The sequence below is a fragment of the Primulina eburnea genome, chromosome 8 (genome assembly GCF_022965805.1).
Source record: "Primulina eburnea isolate SZY01 chromosome 8, ASM2296580v1, whole genome shotgun sequence".
Classification (NCBI taxonomy): domain Eukaryota; kingdom Viridiplantae; phylum Streptophyta; class Magnoliopsida; order Lamiales; family Gesneriaceae; genus Primulina; species Primulina eburnea.
The window spans coordinates 20,583,843-20,605,972 of record NC_133108.1 but is presented as its reverse complement, the minus strand read 5'-3'; the positions used below and the strand labels follow the sequence as shown (position 1 = coordinate 20,605,972).

General features: G+C 39.3%; 1 protein-coding gene across 1 annotated transcript; it reads right to left on the bottom strand.

Annotated features, from left to right (window-relative positions):
- Positions 1 to 18,127: 18,127 nt before the first annotated feature.
- Positions 18,128 to 21,351, bottom strand: LOC140839077 (uncharacterized). Its single transcript, XM_073205710.1, has 5 exons — positions 21,150 to 21,351; positions 20,805 to 21,038; positions 19,888 to 20,201; positions 18,724 to 18,805; positions 18,128 to 18,501 (listed from the first exon to the last, which is right to left on the bottom strand). The coding sequence occupies exons 1-5, from the start codon at positions 21,349 to 21,351 to the stop codon at positions 18,128 to 18,130; spliced, it is 1,206 nt and encodes a 401-aa protein (XP_073061811.1).
- Between the last annotated feature and the right edge of the window lie 779 nt (positions 21,352 to 22,130).

Below are 22,130 nucleotides of genomic sequence, written 5' to 3'. Positions count from 1 at the left end.
AGCGTAAAATATTTAAAACTTTGAAAATAATTTTTATATCAGTAAACCCATCCAACATAAATATTTTTCATGTAGAATTATTCAAAACATGCATAATATTGTTTGAATGATGCGCCAAAGGATTTAGAAACGTCCCTTTGTGTTTTTGAATGCTTGAAAATACGATAGTCGGCGTGGGGTGTGAAGAAGAACGACGGGTGACGAAAACTCCTTATTTTCTTCCCTTAGTATTTTCTAAATTGGGTGTGTGAAGTGGATGGCTGAATGAGGTCTCCAAAGCCTATGTTTTGTATTTTTCTAGATTTTAATTTGCATGATAATGGGCTTGGGTTTTTGGCTTTCAAGTATAGGAGCAATTGGGCCCACTCATCCTAGGTCAATTAGGTTCAATAACATCTATTTAATTGAAAAATAAAAGCTTATAAAAATTAGTTTTCAAAAATAATGTATTTGATATTTTAAAAGTTCATCGTTTGCCTAAAATCATCTTCCCGGATAAAATTGTGCTCGTCTCGTAATATAATTTAAACTCTATCATTTTAGTCATATTAATAAGCCTTGAAAACATTTAGTGAAAAATATTTATTTTATCTTAGTCTTCCCCGGTCTCCTTTTCCCACCCTATGTTGAATATTCGGACAAAATCTTCGATTCTCAAGAATCATGCCATTTAATCATTTAACCATGCAATCATACCTTTAATCATATAATATATATCATTCAATCATTTAAATAAAATAATTAAGTAATTTAGTTCATTTGCATGCATGTGGTTTACGTAGGTTGGATATTGGATGTTACAACACAAGATGGATTTCAGATGGGCATTATGAGTTTTTAGTATTGCCTTTTGGATTGACTAATGCTCCGACGATCTTCATGTATATCATGAATCATGTATTTAAGCCATTTCTCGATCAGTTTATTATTTTTTTCATCGATGACATTTTGATCTATTCAAAGAGTCGAGAGGAGCATGAGCAGCACTTGAAGACGACATTGCAAATGTTACGAGATCGGAAAATATATGCAAAGTTCAGCAAGTGCGAGTTTTGGCTAGAAGAGGGTGGCATTCTTAAGCCACATCGTGTCAAAAGAGGGAGTAGAGGTCGACCCATCTAAGGTCAAGTCAGTCAAGCAGTGGCCAGTGCCTAAAAATGTGACGGAAATCCGTAGTTTCTTGGGTTTAGCTGGCTTCTATCGTAAGTTCATCAAGGGTTTTTCATCTATTGCAGTACCCTTGAAATATTTGACGAAGAAGAATGCGAAATTTATTTGGGGACCGGAATGTCAAAATAGCTTTGATCAGTTGAAGCAAGCACTCACGACCGCATTAGATCTAGCGATGCCAATGGAACAAGGGGAATATATACACCGATGATTCAAAGCTAGGACTGGGCGCAGTTCTTATGCAGCATGACCGAGTCATAGTGTATCCATCTAGACAACTGAAAGTATATGAAAAGAACTGTCCGACGCATGATCTTGAGCTTTCAGAAGTCATATTTCAATTGAAAATTTTGAGGCACTACTCGTATGGCGAGAAATACAAGATCTTTATGGACCACAAAAGCCTCAAGTATTTCTTCACCCAAAAGGAACTGAACATGAGACAAAGAAGATGGCTAGAACTTGTAAAGGACTATGACATTAGCTATCATCCCGGCAAAGCTAATGTAGTGACGGACGCTTTGAGTAGGAAATGGTTAGTCTTGGCCCATCTATCAGTACAAAAGCCTCTAAAAGTGGAAATTCAGTGGTTTGGTCTTGAATTTTATGTTAGGTGAAGCCCCCTAATCTTGCTATGTTGACAGTACATTCCATTCTTCTAGATAGAATTCGACTTGGACAGTCTAACGATGAGCAATTATAGAAATGGAGACAGTGAGATGAATCAAAGGGCATAATGTGTTACGCCTTAAACGCATACAAATCTCGAGGATGAGATTAATGTTTTTAATGCTGTAACATATCCCAAAGTTTTTGTTTTGATGATACCAAAACTTGGCTTAAAAATGTACTAATGTTTTATATTGAGGCATGCAGGAAATTAAGAACAAAGTTACGTTCGGAAGATCCGAAGTTGGTTCGGACGTTCCGAAAAGGTGCCGATCAGAAGCAAAGTGGAAGCTGTTCGGAAGCTGCGAGGAGCCAGTTCGGACGGTCCGAAGACGTGATCGGACGTTCCGAACACAAGCAATCAAATCACTTGAATGCGGAGACAAATTGATCTGACTGTTGATTGAGTAAGATTTCGGACGCTACGAAGGACATGATCGGACGCTACGAAGTGTTGAAGATTTCAAATCTCTGGAAACGCGGGAATGTTCGGACGGTACGAACTTGAGTTCGGACCTTCCGAAGCTGGTCATACACTGTCTGAAAGAACCGTTCGGAAGAAACGAAGCTGGATCGGTCCCTCCGAAGCATATGTTCGGACCCTACGAAGTCAAGAACGGACGATCCGAAGTCATCCCAGAATTACGCAAATTGATTTCAATCACATCGGACGTTCCGAAGCATAAACAGAAGATCCGAACCTTGGCGTCCAAGACTAGTATAAATAGGCCTTTGAGGATGCATTTTCAATCATCCACTCCACTCTCTCTTGTCTCTTACAAAGCTTTCTACTATCTTTTGTGTGCGTTGATTAAAAGAGTTGTAATATCAAAAGAGTTGTAGAAAAAGAGTGAAAGTAATACTCTCGAGTGGGTTGTAAAGTTCGTGGCTATCCTTGGAGCCCTCAAGGCCAAGTAGACGCATCGAGGCGTGGTTGTAAAAGCTAGCTTGGAGCTCCTAAAGCCAAGTCGATATAGTGATACCTCGATCCTCATCGAGAAGGGGAGACGTAGACAATTCTTCGTCGAACTTCCATAAACATCTCTATCCCTCTTTACTTTACGCATTTACTTTACTACGCATTTATTTTACGCACTTACTTAACGCATTCATTTTATTTGTGATTGTCCCTCAAGTCTTCCGCTTGCAATTTTTGCAAACTCGTTTTAAAAACGCTAAAGGGCCTAAAAGAACCTATTCACCCCCCCTTTAGGTTCTTCAAGTGGTATCAGAGCAAGGTTTTTCAAAATCTTTTAAATGGCCAATCTAGCAAGCGAGTATGCCCAAGGACAATCCACAAATCGTCCCCCTCTTTTCAATGGTACTAATTACGGATATTGGAAAAATAGAATATCTCTATACATCCAATCCGTCGATTACGACCTTTGGAAAATAACGGTGAAAGGTCCCTATATCCCCATGAAAACGGTGGATAATAAGGAAATTCCTAAGGGAATGGATGACTTCACCAAGGACGATATGAAACTTATCTCTCAAAATGCTAAAGCTATGAATATTCTTCATTGTTCTCTAGATATGAATGAATACAACCGAATCTCGGCTTGTACCTCCGCCAAAGAGATTTGGGACAAATTGGAGATTTGCCACGAGGGAACCAATCAAGTCAAAGAAACGAAGATAGACCTTCTCCAACTCAAGTACGAGACCTTTGAGATGGAACCCAAGGAGGATATCGACACCATGTTCCGGCGGCTCACCCAAATCATCAATGAGCTTGCCCAACTTGGTGAGAACTACCCAACTAAACAAGTGTGGAGGAGAGCCCTTCGAGCATTACCGGCGGAATGGGATGCAAAGCGAACGGCTATCATTGAATCCAACAAGGGAGATGCGGCATCCTACGACCTTGATCAACTTCATGGGACCCTAAAGACCCATGAACTTGAAGTATCTACCCGGAAGGAGACAAAGAAAGATGACGACAAAGTAAAGGCGAAAGGGATCTCCTTGACCAGTCAACTTGAAGATAGCGACGATGAAGAAATGGCACTCCTCACTAGAAAGTTCAAAAGATTCATGCGGAGTTCCAACTTCAACAAGAAAGACAAAAAGTTTGAAAAGGAAGTGACCTGCTACAACTGTCAACAAAAGGGTCACTATGCAAACGAGTGTCCCTCCAAGAAGAAGGCCGGCAAAGACAAGAAAAAGGCCCTTCTAGCCACGTGGAGCGACAGCGACAACGAAGAGGAGTCTACCCTATGCTTCATGGCGAAGGAAGATCATCTGACCGACTCGGATGACGACGAGGTACCCTCTTACGATGAATTACTCTCCGCTTACACTAGTATGTACAATAAGGCTAAGTCACTTAGAAATGAGAATAAGCAACTTAAAACTGAACTAGAAGCTAGGATGCATGACAACACTAAGCTCAAGACAAACCTAAGAGACTTAGAGAAAGCCTTCAACAAGTTCAATGTGAGTAGCGGTAAACTAGAAAACCTCTTGAGCATGCAAAGGTGTAACTTCGACAAAGGAGGTCTAGGATATGAAAAGAAATCAGTCAACTTCGCTAGTCTTATCGCAAAGGCAAAACCAAGAACACCACCAACATGCACTTACTGTTGTAAGATAGGCCATATAAGACCTAAATGCAAGAAACTTAGACACCAACACAACAAGAATAGTTATTGGAAATGGATCCCCAAATCCCCAACTACTACTAACCTCAAAGGACCCAAAGAAACGGGTACCAACTATCAAACTGTATCTCAACCTTGTAGGGACAAAGGGGAGACAAGTCATCGAGCACTTGGTATCTTGACAGTGGATGCTCTCGACACATGACGGGAGAAAAGAAGTTGCTACAATCCATTCGACCAAAAGAAAAGGGATCGGTGACCTTCGGAGACAACAGCAAAGGGATCATAGAAGGCATCGGCTCAATAGGTATATCTAACTCTACTATTATTGATGATGTACTTCTTGTGAAAGGGCTTAAACATAACCTCCTAAGCATTAGTCAATTGTGCGATAGGGGTTATGAAGTCAAATTCACACCACACGATTGCACTGTATCACTCACAACTGACAAAACCATTAGTTTCAAAGGTTATAGAAGTGAAAATGTTTACAAGGTCGATTTAAAGATTTCATCTTTTTCAAAAATAAAAAGCCTTGTAACATTAAATGTTGATGACAACATTCTTTGGCATAGACGACTTGGTCATGTTGGGATGAGCACCATAGAAAAACTTTTAAAACTTGACCTAGTTTCCGGAATGCCAAAGCTGAATTTAAAATTAGATTCTTTTTGTGATGCTTGTCAACTTGGTAAACACACAAAGGAATCTTTTAAAAATAAAAATTTTGTATCCACTTCTATGCCCCTTGAATTACTTCACCTAGATTTATGTGGTCCCTCGAGGACAACTAGTCTAGGAGGAAAATCTTATGCTTTTGTCATTGTAGATGATTTTTCACGTTTTACTTGGACATTGTTTTTAGCCCACAAAAATGATGCCTTTGATCATTTCAAAATTTTTGTCAAAAAGGTTGAAAATGAGAAAAATCTTTTGATCAAACAAATCCGTAGTGACCACGGAACGGAATTTCAAAATGAAAATTTTTCAATTTTTTGTCAAAGCAAAGGCATTGGTCACAACTTTTCTTGTCCTAGAACTCCTCAACAAAACGGTGTCGTTGAGAGGAAGAATAGGACCCTAGTAGAGATTGCAAGGACCATGCTATGTGAGCATTCTCTACCAAAATATTTTTGGGCTGAAGCAATGAGTTCTGCTTGTTACATCATCAATCGCGTATCAATAAGGCCAATTCTCAAGAAAACTCCATACGAACTATGGAGAGGGAGAAAGCCTAACATTTCTTACTTCCGCGCTTTTGGATCAAAATGCTTCATCCACAACAATGGTAAGGACAACCTGGGTAAGTTCGATGCTAAATCGGACAAAGGTATCTTTCTTGGTTACTCTACTTCTAGCAAAGCATATAGAGTCTTTAATAAACGTACTTTACTAGTTGAAGAATCTATTCATGTCATATTTGATGAAACTAACCCTTGCTTGCCTAGAACTGTTGTTTCTGATAATGATGATATAGATATCCTTGGCGAAAAGTTGGAGTCCACAAGCCTAGATGATGTTCCTAAAGATCAAGAGGACGCACCTCTTCCGAAGGAGTGGACTACACACAAGGATCATCCCATGGACCTCATCATTGGTAGCCCATCGAAGGGAGTATCTACTCGCTCTTCTAATATGTGCAATTATCTTGCTTTTCTTTCTCACATAGAGCCTAAGAACATAGAAGAAGCTTTACTTGATGATTCTTGGATTATTGCTATGCAAGATGAACTAAATGAATTTAGAAGGAATAAAGTTTGGAATCTTGTACCTAGACCCACTGATAGACCTGTCATAGGAACTAAATGGATATTTAGGAACAAGTTAGATGAGCATGGTACAATCACTAGAAATAAAGCTAGGCTAGTAGCTAAAGGATATAGTCAAGAAGAGGGAATTGATTATGATGAGACTTATGCCCCTGTTGCTAGACTAGAATCCATTCGCATGCTACTTGCTTTTGCTTGCTCTAGAGACTTTAAATTGTTTCAAATGGATGTTAAAAGTGCTTTTCTTAATGGTGATTTGAAAGAAGAAGTGTATGTTGAGCAACCTGTTGGTTTTGAAGATGTGCACTTATCTGATTATGTGTATAAACTTGATAAGGCTTTGTATGGTTTGAAACAAGCTCCTAGAGCTTGGTATGAGAAATTATCTACCTTTTTGTTGTCTAATGGTTTTTGTAGGGGTAAAGTTGATATTACCTTATTTACCTTGACTAAAAATAATGATTTGCTGATAGTACAAATATATGTAGATGATATTATTTTTGGTGCTACTAATGAACACTTGTGTAGAGATTTTTCCAAGCTTATGCAGGATCACTTTGAGATGAGCATGATGGGCGAGCTCAACTACTTCCTTGGTCTCCAAATCAAGCAATGCAAGGATGGTTTCTTTGTCAACCAAGGGAAGTACATCAAGGATATGCTAAAAAGGTTTGGGATGGAGTCTTCCAAAGCCTCATCCACACCTATGAGCACGACAGTCAGACTCGACAAAGATGAGGGAGGTAAACCTGTTGACCAAAAGTTATTTCGTAGCATGATTGGCTCCCTACTCTATGCAACTGCTAGTAGACCTGACATTATGTTTAGTGTTTGCTTGTGTGCACGATTTCAATCATGTCCAAAGGAATCACACTTATTCGCCTTAAAACGCATTTTCAAATATCTTTCAAATACTCCAAATCTCGGATTATGGTATTCTAAGAACTCATTTTTCGATTTAAAAGCTTACTGTGATGCCGACTTTGGAGGATATAAGGTGGATAGAAAGAGCACTAGTGGAACTTGTTTCTTTTTGGGAAATTGCTTGGTGTCATGGTTTTCTAAAAAGCAAAACTGTGTTGCACTTTCAACGACCGAGGCCGAGTATATGGCTGCCGGTAGTTGTTGTGCACAAATTCTTTGGATGAAGTATCAATTACTCGACTATGGTGTTACTTTTTCAAAAATTCCAATCTTTTGTGATAATACAAGCACCATATGTCTAACAAAGAATCCAGTTCAACATTCTCGTACTAAACATATTGACATTCGACATCATTTCATTCGTGATCACATTGAGCAAAATGATGTTGAACTTCACTATGTTGACACCAAGAATCAAATTGCTGATATTTTTACAAAACCACTAGATGAATCTACTTTTACTCGTTTGCGTGGTGAACTTGGCATGATTGAGTTGTAAACACTAGTCGAATACTCTCGTACATATTTGTTAAATTGAGGGGGAGTATTATTAATGTGAGCATTATAATGTCGGATAATACAAATTAATTGTATTTATCCATAATTATGGCTCAACATTCATTTATGTGCTAAATATTTTAAATTTTAGGTGTTCCTCATCTTGGCTACTTCGGAATCACCGCTCCTATTCGGATGCTCCGTTTCACCTCGGATCCACCGAACGTGTTCGGATCGTCCGAACCTGACCATAGGTTCCAGAACCTCCGATTCCCTCTTCGGACCATCCGAACACACATCGGATCGTCCGAACCTCCTTCCGATGTCATTAAATGTTCGCGCCTTCCCATGCCTGATTGTCAGACTTCGGACCCTCCGTTTACGCTTCGTAGCCTCCGTTCTATGATCGGATTGTCCGATTGTGAATCGGATCGTCCGAACTGACTGCCAGATAACCGTTCCGTTCAAATTCCGGACCTTCCGAACTCATGTTCGGACCGTCCGAACATGGCCTATAAATAGGCGTTTGGATCCTCTGATTTATTTGCTCATTCACTCCTTCTTTCTTTCCCCACACAAAACACTCACTACTCACTATGCCTCCGCGCCGTAACGTAGCTGGCCGAAATGTTCGCCCTCGTCACGGTGCCTTTCACCATGATCTTACCCAACCACCCAACCCTCGTCCTATCCCACCTGAATTCGAAACCCGTAACATTCTGCCTGGTCGTACCCTTCACACCGATTATCTTCGTGCAAATTTCTTTACGTTGATTACTCTTATTGAGTCTCAACGTTGGGGAAACTTCTTTCTACCTTCCGTACCCGATCTCATCTACCCCTCTCTCATACATCAGTTCTATGCGAACTTTTCCTTAGTTCTTGGTGGTGATGACACTCGTGTTGTTACCATTGTTCAGGGTCGGTTCATTTCTTTTTCTACCGCCGACCTCTCCACTTGGTTCGATCTTCCTCGAGACGGACCGAGTGAGTTCTTTTCTCAGTCTTGGACTGAGAATGACCCCACTTTTGATCGAGTCACTGCCTTGACCACCATCTTCGGTCGTCCGCCTACTCCTGCCGATGACCGTCCTCATGCGAAGGACCTTCCTCCTCAGCTTCAGCTTGTTCTGAAGCTCATCACTTCTTCTATTGTTCCTCGCAGTGGAGACCTCTCCACTTGCAAATATCTCGATCTGTACATTCTCTATTATTTAGTCTCCCAGCGTCCTTTTAACCTTCCCCGTTTTCTTATGTACGCCATGGAGTACGCGGCTTCTTCTACTCGCGTCTCTTTTCCGTTTGGCCGGTTCATAAACCGGATTCTCGCTCATTTTGACATTGACTTTGTAGATGAAGAATCCTTATCTATTTCTCCCCGCGAGACTATCGACCATGATACTGTTGTTAAGATGGGACTCTCTTGGAATCCCGTCTTATCCTCTTGGGTCATCGACAAGGATCGCATCTTTGCGTCCTATCGTCCGACCGAACACTTTCATGTTCCCTTCGGTCTCCTTCCTCCTCACGTTCAGACGAGAGGATTTCCCGCTGGTCCCCCTACTACGGGTACCACTCCTACCCCTTCGGTTGATATTCCCTCTTCATCCCATCAGCGTGTTCCCGACCCTATTAGCACTCCTTTGATGACCATGGATGACCTTCCTCATGGCTTCACTCCTCCTGCTCCCTCTGGTCCCTACGATCGGATTTTCGAGTATCTCGAGCGATTGGAGACTCGTTTCGACACTCGTTTCTCCCTTTTGGAGTCTACCTTAGAGCGTCATCATACTGAGACTTCCTCGCGTCTTGATTCCATCGAGGCTGAGATGAGGAGACATAGAGAGTCACGGGATGCGGATTCTTAGATTATGTTTTTGTTATTTTTGTTTATTTTATCTTTATGCATCATTGTATAAAAGACTTGCATTTATTAGTGGATATTTTACCTGTTTATTTGTCTCTCTTTATGCTTATGTCTTTTTGCTTATCACAAAAAGGGGGAGAATTTATTTGGTTAAAATTGCTTTTAAATGGTTATTAAATAAATTCGCCTTAATTCAACCTCTTAGACTTGTTATTTGATTAAGGGGGAGTTATTTAATAATAATTTAGATTATGTTGATTATTGTTTCTCAATTTTTAACCAAGTTTTGTGATCATCAAAAAGGGGGAGATTGTTACGCCTTAAACGCATACAAATCTCGAGGATGAGATTAATGTTTTTAATGCTGTAACATATCCCAAAGTTTTTGTTTTGATGATACCAAAACTTGGCTTAAAAATGTACTAATGTTTTATATTGAGGCATGCAGGAAATTAAGAACAAAGTTACGTTCGGAAGATCCGAAGTTGGTTCGGACGTTCCGAAAAGGTGCCGATCAGAAGCAAAGTGGAAGCTGTTCGGAAGCTGCGAGGAGCCAGTTCGGACGGTCCGAAGACGTGATCGGACGTTCCGAACACAAGCAATCAAATCACTTGAATGCGGAGACAAATTGATCTGACTGTTGATTGAGTAAGATTTCGGACGCTACGAAGGACATGATCGGACGCTACGAAGTGTTGAAGATTTCAAATCTCTGGAAACGCGGGAATGTTCGGACGGTACGAACTTGAGTTCGGACCTTCCGAAGCTGGTCATACACTGTCTGAAAGAACCGTTCGGAAGAAACGAAGCTGGATCGGTCCCTCCGAAGCATATGTTCGGACCCTACGAAGTCAAGAACGGACGATCCGAAGTCATCCCAGAATTACGCAAATTGATTTCAATCACATCGGACGTTCCGAAGCATAAACAGAAGATCCGAACCTTGGCGTCCAAGACTAGTATAAATAGGCCTTTGAGGATGCATTTTCAATCATCCACTCCACTCTCTCTTGTCTCTTACAAAGCTTTCTACTATCTTTTGTGTGCGTTGATTAAAAGAGTTGTAATATCAAAAGAGTTGTAGAAAAAGAGTGAAAGTAATACTCTCGAGTGGGTTGTAAAGTTCGTGGCTATCCTTGGAGCCCTCAAGGCCAAGTAGACGCATCGAGGCGTGGTTGTAAAAGCTAGCTTGGAGCTCCTAAAGCCAAGTCGATATAGTGATACCTCGATCCTCATCGAGAAGGGGAGACGTAGACGATTCTTCGTCGAACTTCCATAAACATCTCTATCCCTCTTTACTTTACGCATTTACTTTACTACGCATTTATTTTACGCACTTACTTTACGCATTCATTTTATTTGTGATTGTCCCTCAAGTCTTCCGCTTGCAATTTTTGCAAACTCGTTTTAAAAACGCTAAAGGGCCTAAAAGAACCTATTCACCCCCCCTTTAGGTTCTTCATAATGTTATATTCAGTTGAGGATGGCATTGTTATGTATTGAGGTCGACAATGGGTTCCTAGTGGTGATTCACTTAGAGTTGACATTATGACTAAGCTCACAGTACTCCTTATTCTGTTCATCCCGGAAATACCAAGATGTAAAAGAACTTACAACTTTTATATTGGTGGCTGGGAATTAAACGAGATATTATGCGCTTTGTATCCGAATGCTTAACCTTTTAAAAAGTGAAGACAGAGAATCAAATACAGCGGAAATGCTTCGACCCCTTCCCATTTCCGAGTGGAAGTGGGAGAACATTACTATGGATTCCGTGGTAGGATTGCCAAAGACGGTGAAATGACTCAATTCCATTTGGGTAATAGTTGACCGCCTTACTAAGTCAGCACATTTCCTACCACTGAAAACGACTTTTTCAATGACACAGTATGCAAAGCTATATAATCGAGAGATAGTCATACTGTATGAAATTCCTATCTCTATAGTGTCGGACAGACACACACGATTTGCTTCATCAGTCTGGAAGAGTTTACATGCTGCTTTGGTAACAAAACTACTATTCAGTACCGCATTTCTTCCTCAGATAGAGGGTTAGTCTGATAGAGTCATACAATTCTTAGAAGATCTATTCCGAGCATGCGTGATCGACTTCCAATGGAGTTGAGAATCGAAACTACCTCTAGTGGAGTTCACTTATAAAAATAGATATCAGTTATCTATAGAAATGGCTCCATACGAGGCACTCTACAGAAAGAAATGTAGATCGCCTATCCATTGGGACGAGGTAGGAGAAAGGGCTACGATGGGACCCGATATAGCACAACACACCACATAAATGGTTGCCAAGATCCGAGACAGAATGAGAACTGCTCAGAGTCGAATAAAAAGCTATGCAGACAAAAGGAGATGAGATCTTAAGTTTACAGTAGGTGATCAAGTGTTTATAAATATAACACCTATGAAGGGTGTTATGAGATTTATCAAGAAAGGCACTTAGTCCGAGATTCATCAGACCATTTGAGATAGTCGACAGAGTGGGAGTATTAGCATATCGAGTGACGTAGCCACCTAATCTTGCAGGATTTCACAATGTCTTCCATGTATCGATGCTCCACAAGTACATGTCGAACCTTTCACATGTACTGAACTTTGAGCCACCACAACTTACACCAAATTTTTCATATGAGAAGAGTCCTACTCAAATCATAGACATTCAAGAGAGAAGGTTGCAGAACAAGGTGATAAAGATGGTCAAAGTAGTGGTTGAATCACTCGGAGGAAGAAGCCACTTGAGAGACTGAGTCAGAGATGAGGAGTCACTATCCCGAACTATTAGATAAGTTCTAATTTCGAGGATGAAATTTTATTTTAGGGAGGGTGGGTGGGGGGAGGATTTGTAACGTCCAAAAGTCAATCCACGTAAACCATATGCATTCAAATCATTTAAATTGCTTAATTGTTTTATTTAATTGATTTTAAATACTTACTAGATGTATATTATATGATTGAAAGTCTAATTGAATGATTAAATGATTAGATTGCATGATTTCATCAAAATGGAAGATTTTATCCAAATATTCGATAATAGGCTGGGGAAAGGAGACCGAAGACGAACCATATAAAATATTTTCAATAAATATTTTCAAGTCTTGTTAATAAGATTAAATATGATTCAAAATTTCTAAAAATGCTAGAGCCCGAATTATTTTATGAGACAAGCTCGATTTATCCGGGAAGCCGTTGACCAAAAAAATTATTTTGAAAACTAAATTTAGTAATATTTAATTTTACAATTAAATAGGTGTTATTGGGCCTAATTTACCTAAGATTAGTAGGCCCAATTGACTCTAAACACAAAGGCCCAAAACCTAAGCCCATTAACATGCAAATTTCAAAATCTATAAAATAGAAACCTAGGGCTTTTGGCACACCATTCAGCCGCCCAACACACATACAACACACACATAAATTTTCGAAAATTAGGAGAGGAGAATCAAGGAGTTTTCGTCGTCCGTTTGTCTACCTTCATAACCCACGCCAACGATAGCATATCCGATCGTTCTAAAACAAAAATGAAAGCTTCTAAACTTTTTGGATTCACCATTCAAATTATAATATGCATGTTTTATGTATTTTAGAATGAAAATTATTTGAATACAAATCGCTTAACGCTTTGATGATTATTTTCAAAGTTTTGATGATTTTACGCTAGTTTGAAAACCGTTATGATTCCTAAGAATATGCTGCCAATAGGATGTGTTTAAAGGACGTGAAAAGAGTCGTTAGGGGACAATATGCATGATAGAACCGAGCTTGGCAAGGAAGGAAACAAGCTAGGGTTTTCAAGGAGTGGTTGGGCTTCAAGGGCTTGGCAAGGGAGGAACCACGCCAGGGCTCGACCATGATGGGACAGTGCATGTGCGTGGCTTGGGGTAGAGGCTAAGAAGGTCCTTGGAAGGCGGGAATTGGTGGCAGCAAGAGAACGAGGAGTCCGCAAGCCCTATGAGTCTCACCCGTGCATGCGTGCGGCTGGTCTCTTCAAGATGGTGGGCGGCTCGGCTAGGGCAAGCTAGGCTGGTAGAGTCTGGGAAGATGGCTCGGGGTTGAGGATGGGCCTGGTCAGCCATGGTTCATGGTGACTCGTTTTGACGAGGGCCACGACTTAGGGCTATAAGGAGAGGAGCACACGGTTGGTCTTGTGGCTAGGGGCTAGTGCGCAGGTCTAGACTAGGTCAGGAGGTGTCCACGATGGTCTGGCCAGGGGTAGGCCCAAGTTTGCTCGGTGGTGGCTCGAGGGAATCGAGCGTTGGCTTTATATGCATAGGCTCGGTTTCGGTTTTGAGGCCAAGGTGATAAAAAGTTCGAACCATGGTGCTCGGGGGTCGATTCATGGTTCACAAGGGTAGTTTAGGTAAGAAAAGTCTATGTTTAAAGTAAGAAAATATTAAGTTTTAAATTATTTCGGGTTTAAACGCTTCATGGTGTAGTAATTAACGAATTAAATCAAAAAGCCCGAGTTTACATTAAATAAAAATATTATAAGTCAAATTTAAGCTTATATAATTTGGTATAGGCTCGAATCAATAAAAGTGAAAAAAAGTCAAAATCTGGAAATTTTAAGTCCAATGGCAAAATGCTCATTTTACACCTGTGTATTACAAAAATGGTTGGCACTGTCTCGAAAAATAATAACGCATGATAAATGATATTTTAAAATGTTTACGATGAAAATAAAGGATTTTATGATTTATGATAAAGCTGTGCAATTTTTACTGTTAGAATGCTATTTTTCGAATTTGGAAAGGCCGCGATATTTTATGATTAAAAAGAAAAGAAAAATATATTGAAGGATGTGAATCTGTGACAAAAAGGATAAGTTATAAGATTTTGGGGATTATCGTGAGGGAGAACGCCCTGAGAGAGCCCGTTTATGGGAGATGGCCTTAGAGAAAGCCTAGAAGCCTAGTGCCCGTCCTCATGCGCAATGGTGGGCTAAGACTGATAAGTCGACCACAGGATACAGTTAGTCACTTTACAAGGATCAAACTTCATCCAAAACAATAAATGATGGAAAACTTTATGATTTAACGATTTTTGATTAAATTATGCTTACAAATTTATGCTAGCTTATCTTGAATAAATGTATTATTTTAATTCATGTGCCTTTATCTTTTATTATTTTATTAAAGTTAAGAATCTAATATTAACTGAATGGTGTCTTGGTCTGTTTCATGAACTACCTATATTAACCTTCACTCACTCCATGTTCTTAAGGTTCCCACCAAATCAGGCTCTCTTCTTCACTCCCAAACCTAGAGTTGCATAAGATAAAAACCTCTTCTCTTCATCCGACCTTCAGATCACCATCTATGTTCTTTGAAAGATTTTCAAAATCTTCTTATACCAAGAAAGTGCATAATCACTTAATTTCTTAATGATAAATATATATTTTTTTCTTTTCTTCTTCGCAAATCAGATTTATTCTTTGTTCATTGTTTTCCCTCCTCTGCTTGACTGCTATCCGTTAGTTTCATTTTTCGTGTTTTTCGAATTCTTTATTTTCATCATCCATGGAGGATTGAAGCTGAAAAAACAGCAGTTCACTGGCCCCTGTCTCACCACATGGTAATCTCTTCTTAAAAATTGTGCAATTTGTTTACTTTACACAAAGAAAAATAAGCCCTCGCTTGGTAGCATGTGTTTGGGTTTTTCATTGCTACCGGAGCTCCCATTGAGAAAGAAGCACGGTTTTTTACAAATGTTTGTCTTTGTTTTACTTCTTTTTTACTTTTACAGTAATTGATTCACTGCATGTTTGTGTATCTGATTTGAATTATTCAAATTCCATTTCATTACATTCTAGTGCATTTTTGTTTATTGGAATTGAAGTATTCATATTCCAATTAGTTCCATTCCGATATCCAAATTCTAGAAAAATGGCAAATATCTGTTTGTCAAATAGACAAAAATTCAGAGCATATACATTTCTACAATGTTCCTGTATATTGAGGTCTAAAAATATTTATATAACGAACCAATAGAATGGTGTTTATGGTTGATACTTGATAGTGAATCAAAGCACAAAGACTATTTTCATTGGATTGATATTCATTTTATCGGTGTTTGTATCTCCCCCAAATTTGGAGGAATGGTTGTTTTAGGATTGGAAATAAATTAAAAAAAGGCTTGATAAATTTCCCCGTACTCATCCGGACTTTCGTATACTTAAATATTTTGTTTATTTATTTGTACGTAGAATAGTTTTAGGTGGAATGTCAAGGGATTATGTTGAAGATTTGAGGAGCTGGATGCACGTTTTAATAACACTGGATGAATTTCTTTGAATAAAGTATTGGTGGTATGATGAAATATAGGCCATGCATTGTCTTTTCATAAGGTATTTGTGGTGCCCCGAGACCGATATCTAATACTTATAATTTTAAATGTATCAAACCAAACGATTTAGTAAATGCATAATTTCTGGTTCACAATCCACATAGACAACGTCAAAATAATTTAAAGGTCAAAAATGTTTGAAATATAATTTTCAACATGTCAAACCAAAGTAGTGAACCAGAATAATCCAAACATCAACAAATAGCTCCTAAGACCCGAGAATCCCACTCTAACTCGTATCTCCTCGCCTGGAACTGGACTCTCTCATCCCAAGCCTCGCCTCACCTACCGTCAAGCACATGAAAACAAGAGGTAGCCGACATGCCGGTGAGTATAAACCCAGTATGATACAATCAAAAACATATGAGAATTAAAATTTCACATAGTTCATATAAATTCGTAAAGATGCAATATAATGCAATGCATGATCAGAAGCTGTGGGCTATCAATAAATCTCAAGATCAAGTGAATCATCTGGTCATAGGGTACCCGAGGGAATAGAATCACCCAGCAACATCCACCGACTCAACCGCTCGGGGTAGAGTGCTGTGTTCTACAATCCCAGGACTATGGTGCGCCTACAGAGAGTGTTCAGGCCATAGCAGCGACCTCCGCATACACTATGCCAACTCAACTATAGCCCCATACGTCCAAAAAATCAGTATATCAAGGCGACCTCCTCCATATCAAATCTGAATCAAAAAGTGGCCCAATATGCAATGCAATGATGCATTTCAATCTCATCAAGTCAATATCATGATAAGCTCATCTCAAAAGATCAATCATCAACAAATCACAAATAATTCATCAAGCCATCGAATTTTCAATTTAAAATAAAAATGATACTTTTACCTTGTATGTTACCGACCTTAACATACCTTTCAAATATTACCAAAGGAAGATCGAAATGTGTAGGTGAGAAGTCTTGAACCTTTGAATTCTACTATAACTCAAGAACTCGGATCATTTATCAAAACAGAGCAATTTCTGTACAAAATTCATAATCAATTCAATATGGCTTCAAATCAATATCCGCAAATTAGATATTCAAGAAAACTCAAATTCCAACAATTGTGTAAAGAAGTAATCCGTATCATTTCTTAACCGTAATATGCCATAAAACATTCATTGAATCATTTTGTCAAACACGTGGCGTGCGTGCTAAAGAGTTAGCTCCTTTACTTCTCCCTTGGCTTCAATTCCATTTTAAATTCAAACCAACACAATTGCAACATCTCCAATATCTCAAATATCAACACAAACATCAATTCTAAACTTCATCCCATTTCCAAACTTGAATAAAAATATAACATACTTACACCATCTTGAAGATCTTGGAGAGAGGATCACAAATCTAACTTCATTTCATAATTTCCTTGAACAAATCTCCCATAGATTGAAGAAGAAATTATAAGATGAAAGGAAAAATGAAGAACCCTAGCTCTAAACCGATGGAGTAGGAAGAAGGGAAGAGAAAATGATACAAAAATCATTCCCCAATCAAAGATATAGCATCCAAACCCCAAAACACGTTTTTGAGTACGCTTCTGGGCACCCTAGCGCGAGATTTGGGGCAGGGTCGCGCACGATACTGCCCATTACACAAAATTTCAGCAACCCGCGCGGTAGGGCCCCAGATCCTGCGCGATGGCGCGTGGTATTCTGCCCAAAACTCATTTTTATCTTCAGAATTTGCGAAAGTGGTAAACTACAAAGTTGTAGCCCTATGTCGTTTCTTGCAGCTCCCCAAATTTCAGGTCATTTGGAGGTCTGAGTAAAATGTTATGCCCATTCTCCCAACATATGTCATTGTAGGAACGACGATACGCACGACACACTTCGGGGCGCTTTTGGCTCGTCTTCCCTAATGATTTGACCGAAACTCAAAATAACAAAGTTATAGCCTTATGTCTTATCTTTCTAATGAAAAAGACCTCACATCAATTGGATCAATATACAAAACATTATGCTAAAAACCACAACTACTGTCACATTTTTCATACCGTTTCTGCACGTCAATTACCTATTTAGCTCAACTTCAACCTTTGATTCCACCCATCCATTATCTATTCAATTCTATAACATTCGTTACCATTCATACCATATCGTAAAGCCAAGAACCATCACAACTACTGCCATATTATATCAAAATTCGGGCATTACAATTCCTCCCCTCTAAAAATAGATTTCGTCCTCGAAATCAATCATCTCTTTCAAGTCTAACATATAATAATCAATACTGAAATTAAAACCGAGAATAGAAGCGTACTTCATTTGAATAACTCTGGATATTTTTGTCTCATTTTATCTTCTAATTCCCGAGTTGCCTCCTCGACACCATGTCTGTTCCACTGTACTTTAACCAATGGTATCAATTTATTTCTGAGTTGTTTATCTTTTCTGTCTAGAATCTGAATCGGTCTCTCAATGTAGCTCAAATTCTGATCTAACTCAACCTCATCGGGTGGAAGTACATGAGAAGGATCTGGATGATATTTTCTCAACATGGACACATGAAAAACATCATGAACACCTGATAACGCAAGAGGAAGAGCTAATCTATAAGCCAAATCACCAACACGTTCCAAAATCTCATACGGACCTATGAATCTCGGTGATAATTTACCCTTCTTTCCAAATCTAACTGTACCACGAAAAGGAGATATTTTAAGAAAAACTCTGTCACCTTTCTCAAAAATCAGCGGTCTTCTCCTGATGTTTGCATACTTAGCCTGCCTATCCTGAGCAGCTCGCATACGATTCTGAATCAATTTCACCTTCTCTGTCATATCTCTTATCATATCAGGTCCTACAATTGGTGCTTCAGATAAATTGTACCAATACAAAGGAGATCGACACTTCCTACCATATAATGCTTCAAATGGTGACATTCCAATGCTCACTTGATAACTGTTGTTATAAGAAAACTCGACAAGTGGTAACGAATCCTGCCAACCAATACCAAAATTCATCACTACAGCTCTCAGCGTATCCTCTAATGTCTTAATAGTACGTTCTGACTGTCCGTCTGTCTGAGGATGATATGTTGTACTCAAATGCAAACGAGTACCAAGGGCCTCTTGTAAACTCTGCCAAAAATGAGAAGAAAATCTGGGATCACGATCTGATACAATTGACTTAGGAACACCATGCAATCTCAAAACTTCTCTGGTGTACAATCTGGCCTTCTGATCATGTCTATATGTCATCTGATAAGGAATGAAACATGAAGACTTAGTTAATCTGTCAACTATAACCCAAATTGCATCGCAACCCCTCGACGACCTCGGCCATTTCGTGACAAAGTCCATGGTGATATGATCCCACTTCCATTCTGGAACTTTAAGGCTATGCAAAAGACCTCTTGGTCGCTTTCTTTCTGCTTTTACTTGTTGACAATTCAAACAACGAGATACAAATTCTGCTATGTCAGATTTCATTCTTTTCCACCAAAATTGTTTCTTCAAATCATTGTACATCTTTTTACTTCCAGGGTGTACACTGAACTTACTGCAATGAGCATCACGCAAAATCTGCATACTCAACTCTGAAATATCAGGAACTACAATACCATCATTCACAAACAAAATACCGTCATTATTGACCTGAATTCTGATTGATGTCCTGATTTGACGAGTTCAACTGATTTCATAATGCTTTGATCTAACTTTTGGGCCTCTCTAATTTTGACAAACAACTCGGGTTCTGCCTGAATCATAAATACTCTTACAGGTTGAGTATCTACCACAAAATCCAAACCAGAAAAACAACATTCTTCTACTAAATCAGATACACTGCTAGTGATCAAGGACATATTACATACTTTTCTGCTCAAAGCATCGGCTGCTGCATTAGACTTTCCTGGATAATATTTTATTTCGCAATCATAGTCTTTCAACAAGTCTAACCAGTGTCTTTGTCTCATGTTCAGCTCCGCTTGTGAAAAGATGTATTTCAAACTCTTATGATCAGTGAATATCTCAAATGTCTCACCATACAAGTAGTGACGCCAAATCTTTAGGGCAAAAACCATTGCTGCTAATTCCAAGTCATGCACTGGATATCTAGACTCATGTGGCTTCAACTGTCGTGAAGCATAGGCAACAACACGGCCATGCTGCATTAAAACACAACCCAATCCCTGATGTGAAGCATCAGTGTGCACTGTAAATCCTCCTACACCTGATGGAATAGTCAGAACTGGAGCAGTAGTTAATCTCTTCTTAAGTTCAACAAAACTAGCCTCACAAGCTTGCGACCAAATAAATGGTGCATTCTTTTGTGTCAGCTGGGTAATTGGCCTCGCAATCTGTGAGAATCCTTCAATAAATCTGCGATAATAGCCTACCAAACTTATAAAATTACGTACCTCAGGAACTGATGTCGGTCTAGACCAATTGATGACTGCCTCAACTTTACTCGGATCAACTGATATACCTGCACTTGAAATCACATGTCCAAGGAAAACCACTCTATCCAACCAAAACTCGTATTTCGATAATTTAGCATACAACTTTTCAGTTCTCAAAATCTGCAGTACAACTCTCAAGTGTTCGACATGCTCAATTTCAGATTTTGAATAAATAAGAATATCATCAATGAAGATCACAACAAACTGATCTATATACCGTTGAAACACACGGTTCATCAAATCCATAAATACCGCAGGTGCATTGGTCAACCCAAAAGGCATAACCAAAAATTCAAAATGCCCATACCTGGTACGAAAAGCAGTCATAGGCACATCTGCCTCTCTAACTCTTAACTGATGATATCCGGATCTTAAATCAATCTTAGAATATACTGAAGAACCCTGCAACTGGTCAAAGAGATCATCAATCATTGGCAAAGGATACTTATTCTTTACTGTGGCTTTATTCAACTGTCTATAATCGACACAAAGCCTCATAGACCCATCTTTCTTCTTCACGAATAAAACCGGAGCACCCCAAGGTGAAACACTTGGTCTTATATATCCTTTAGCCAATAAATTCTCAAGTTTTTCCTTTAGTTCCTTCAGTTCAATTGGCGCCATCCTATAAGGAGCTCTAGAAATAGGTTGTGTGCCTGACATCAACTCAACGTTGAAATCAATCTCTCGGACAGGAGGAAATCCTGGAATCTCATCTGAAAATACATCTGAAAATTCACTAACAATTGGAATATCTGCCAATTTAGGTACTGACCTTGAAATATCAATTGCATAAACCAAGAAACATTCTGCTCCTTTCTGCAACAGACGAGTCATGGACAAAACAGATATCAAAGGAATCTTAGCTCGAGAACCCTTACCATAAAATGTCCAGTGATCTGTCATATCAGGCTTAAACTTAACAACCTTCTGAAAACAATCTACAGTAGCCTTGTATCTTGTCAACATGTCAATACCAAGTATGCAGTCAAAATAAGACATTTCCAATATAATACAATCAAGCTCAATGACATTATTCTCATAACGAAATTCACAACCACTTATCATTTCAGCTGACCTCATCACTATCCCAGTGGAGTAGAAATAGATAAGGTAGATGATAATGGTATAGAATGCAACGAATGCAATGTGACAAAGTGCTCAGATATGAAAGTATGTGATGCACCAGTATCCATCAAAACATAAGCAGGATAACCTGAGAGAAAACAATTACCTGCAATGACATGATCTGGAGCATTATGTGCCTCATCCTCAGTGAGTGCAAAAACTTGAGCCTGTTGTCTAGGTGGATGTCCTGCCCTGTAGCCACCACTCTATTTGTTCTGATCTGATCGGTTTGATTGTTGATAAGAATGAACTGTAGGGGTCTGACGATTCTGGTGAGGTGTTTGTCTCGATGATCCCCCACTCTGAGACATATCACTGCCACGGTTAGGACACACTCGAGCATAGTGTCCCACCTGGTTACACAAGTGGCAAGTTCCCGAGATTCCTCTACACTGATCGGTATAATGTCTACCACCGCACTGACCACAAGTCGGGCCTGAATAACCAGTGCTCTGAACTGAACCAGATTGTCTCGATCCAATAGAACTCGAAAAATTACTTCCATGCCTCTTAAATTGTTTTCCTCTAGCCTTGAACTGCTCTCTTATGTTGCCACTGTTACCACCAGTATTACCCTGTCTGAACTGCTGTCGAAACGGTGGCTGTTGGGGTCTTTGTGAATATTGAGAACCTCTCTGCCTAATGATTCCAGTTTCAGCTCCCTTGGCTCGATCAAGAGCCTCAACAAAAGTGTTAGGCCTTCCAGTATTAACCAGGGTAAATATATCAGGATT

Coding starts and splice junctions, on each gene's coding strand:
- LOC140839077 (XM_073205710.1), bottom strand. CDS start 21,351: ATGAGGTCAGCTGAAATGATAAGTGGTTGTGAATTTCGTTATGAGAAT. Junction 21,039..21,149: donor AGATCACTGGACATTTTATG/GTAAGGGTTCTC, acceptor TTTCAAGGTCAG/TACCTAAATTGGCAGATATT. Junction 18,806..19,887: donor ACTTGGAATTAGCAGCAATG/GTTTTTGCCCTA, acceptor ATTGGTTGGCAG/GATTCGTTACCACTTGTCGA.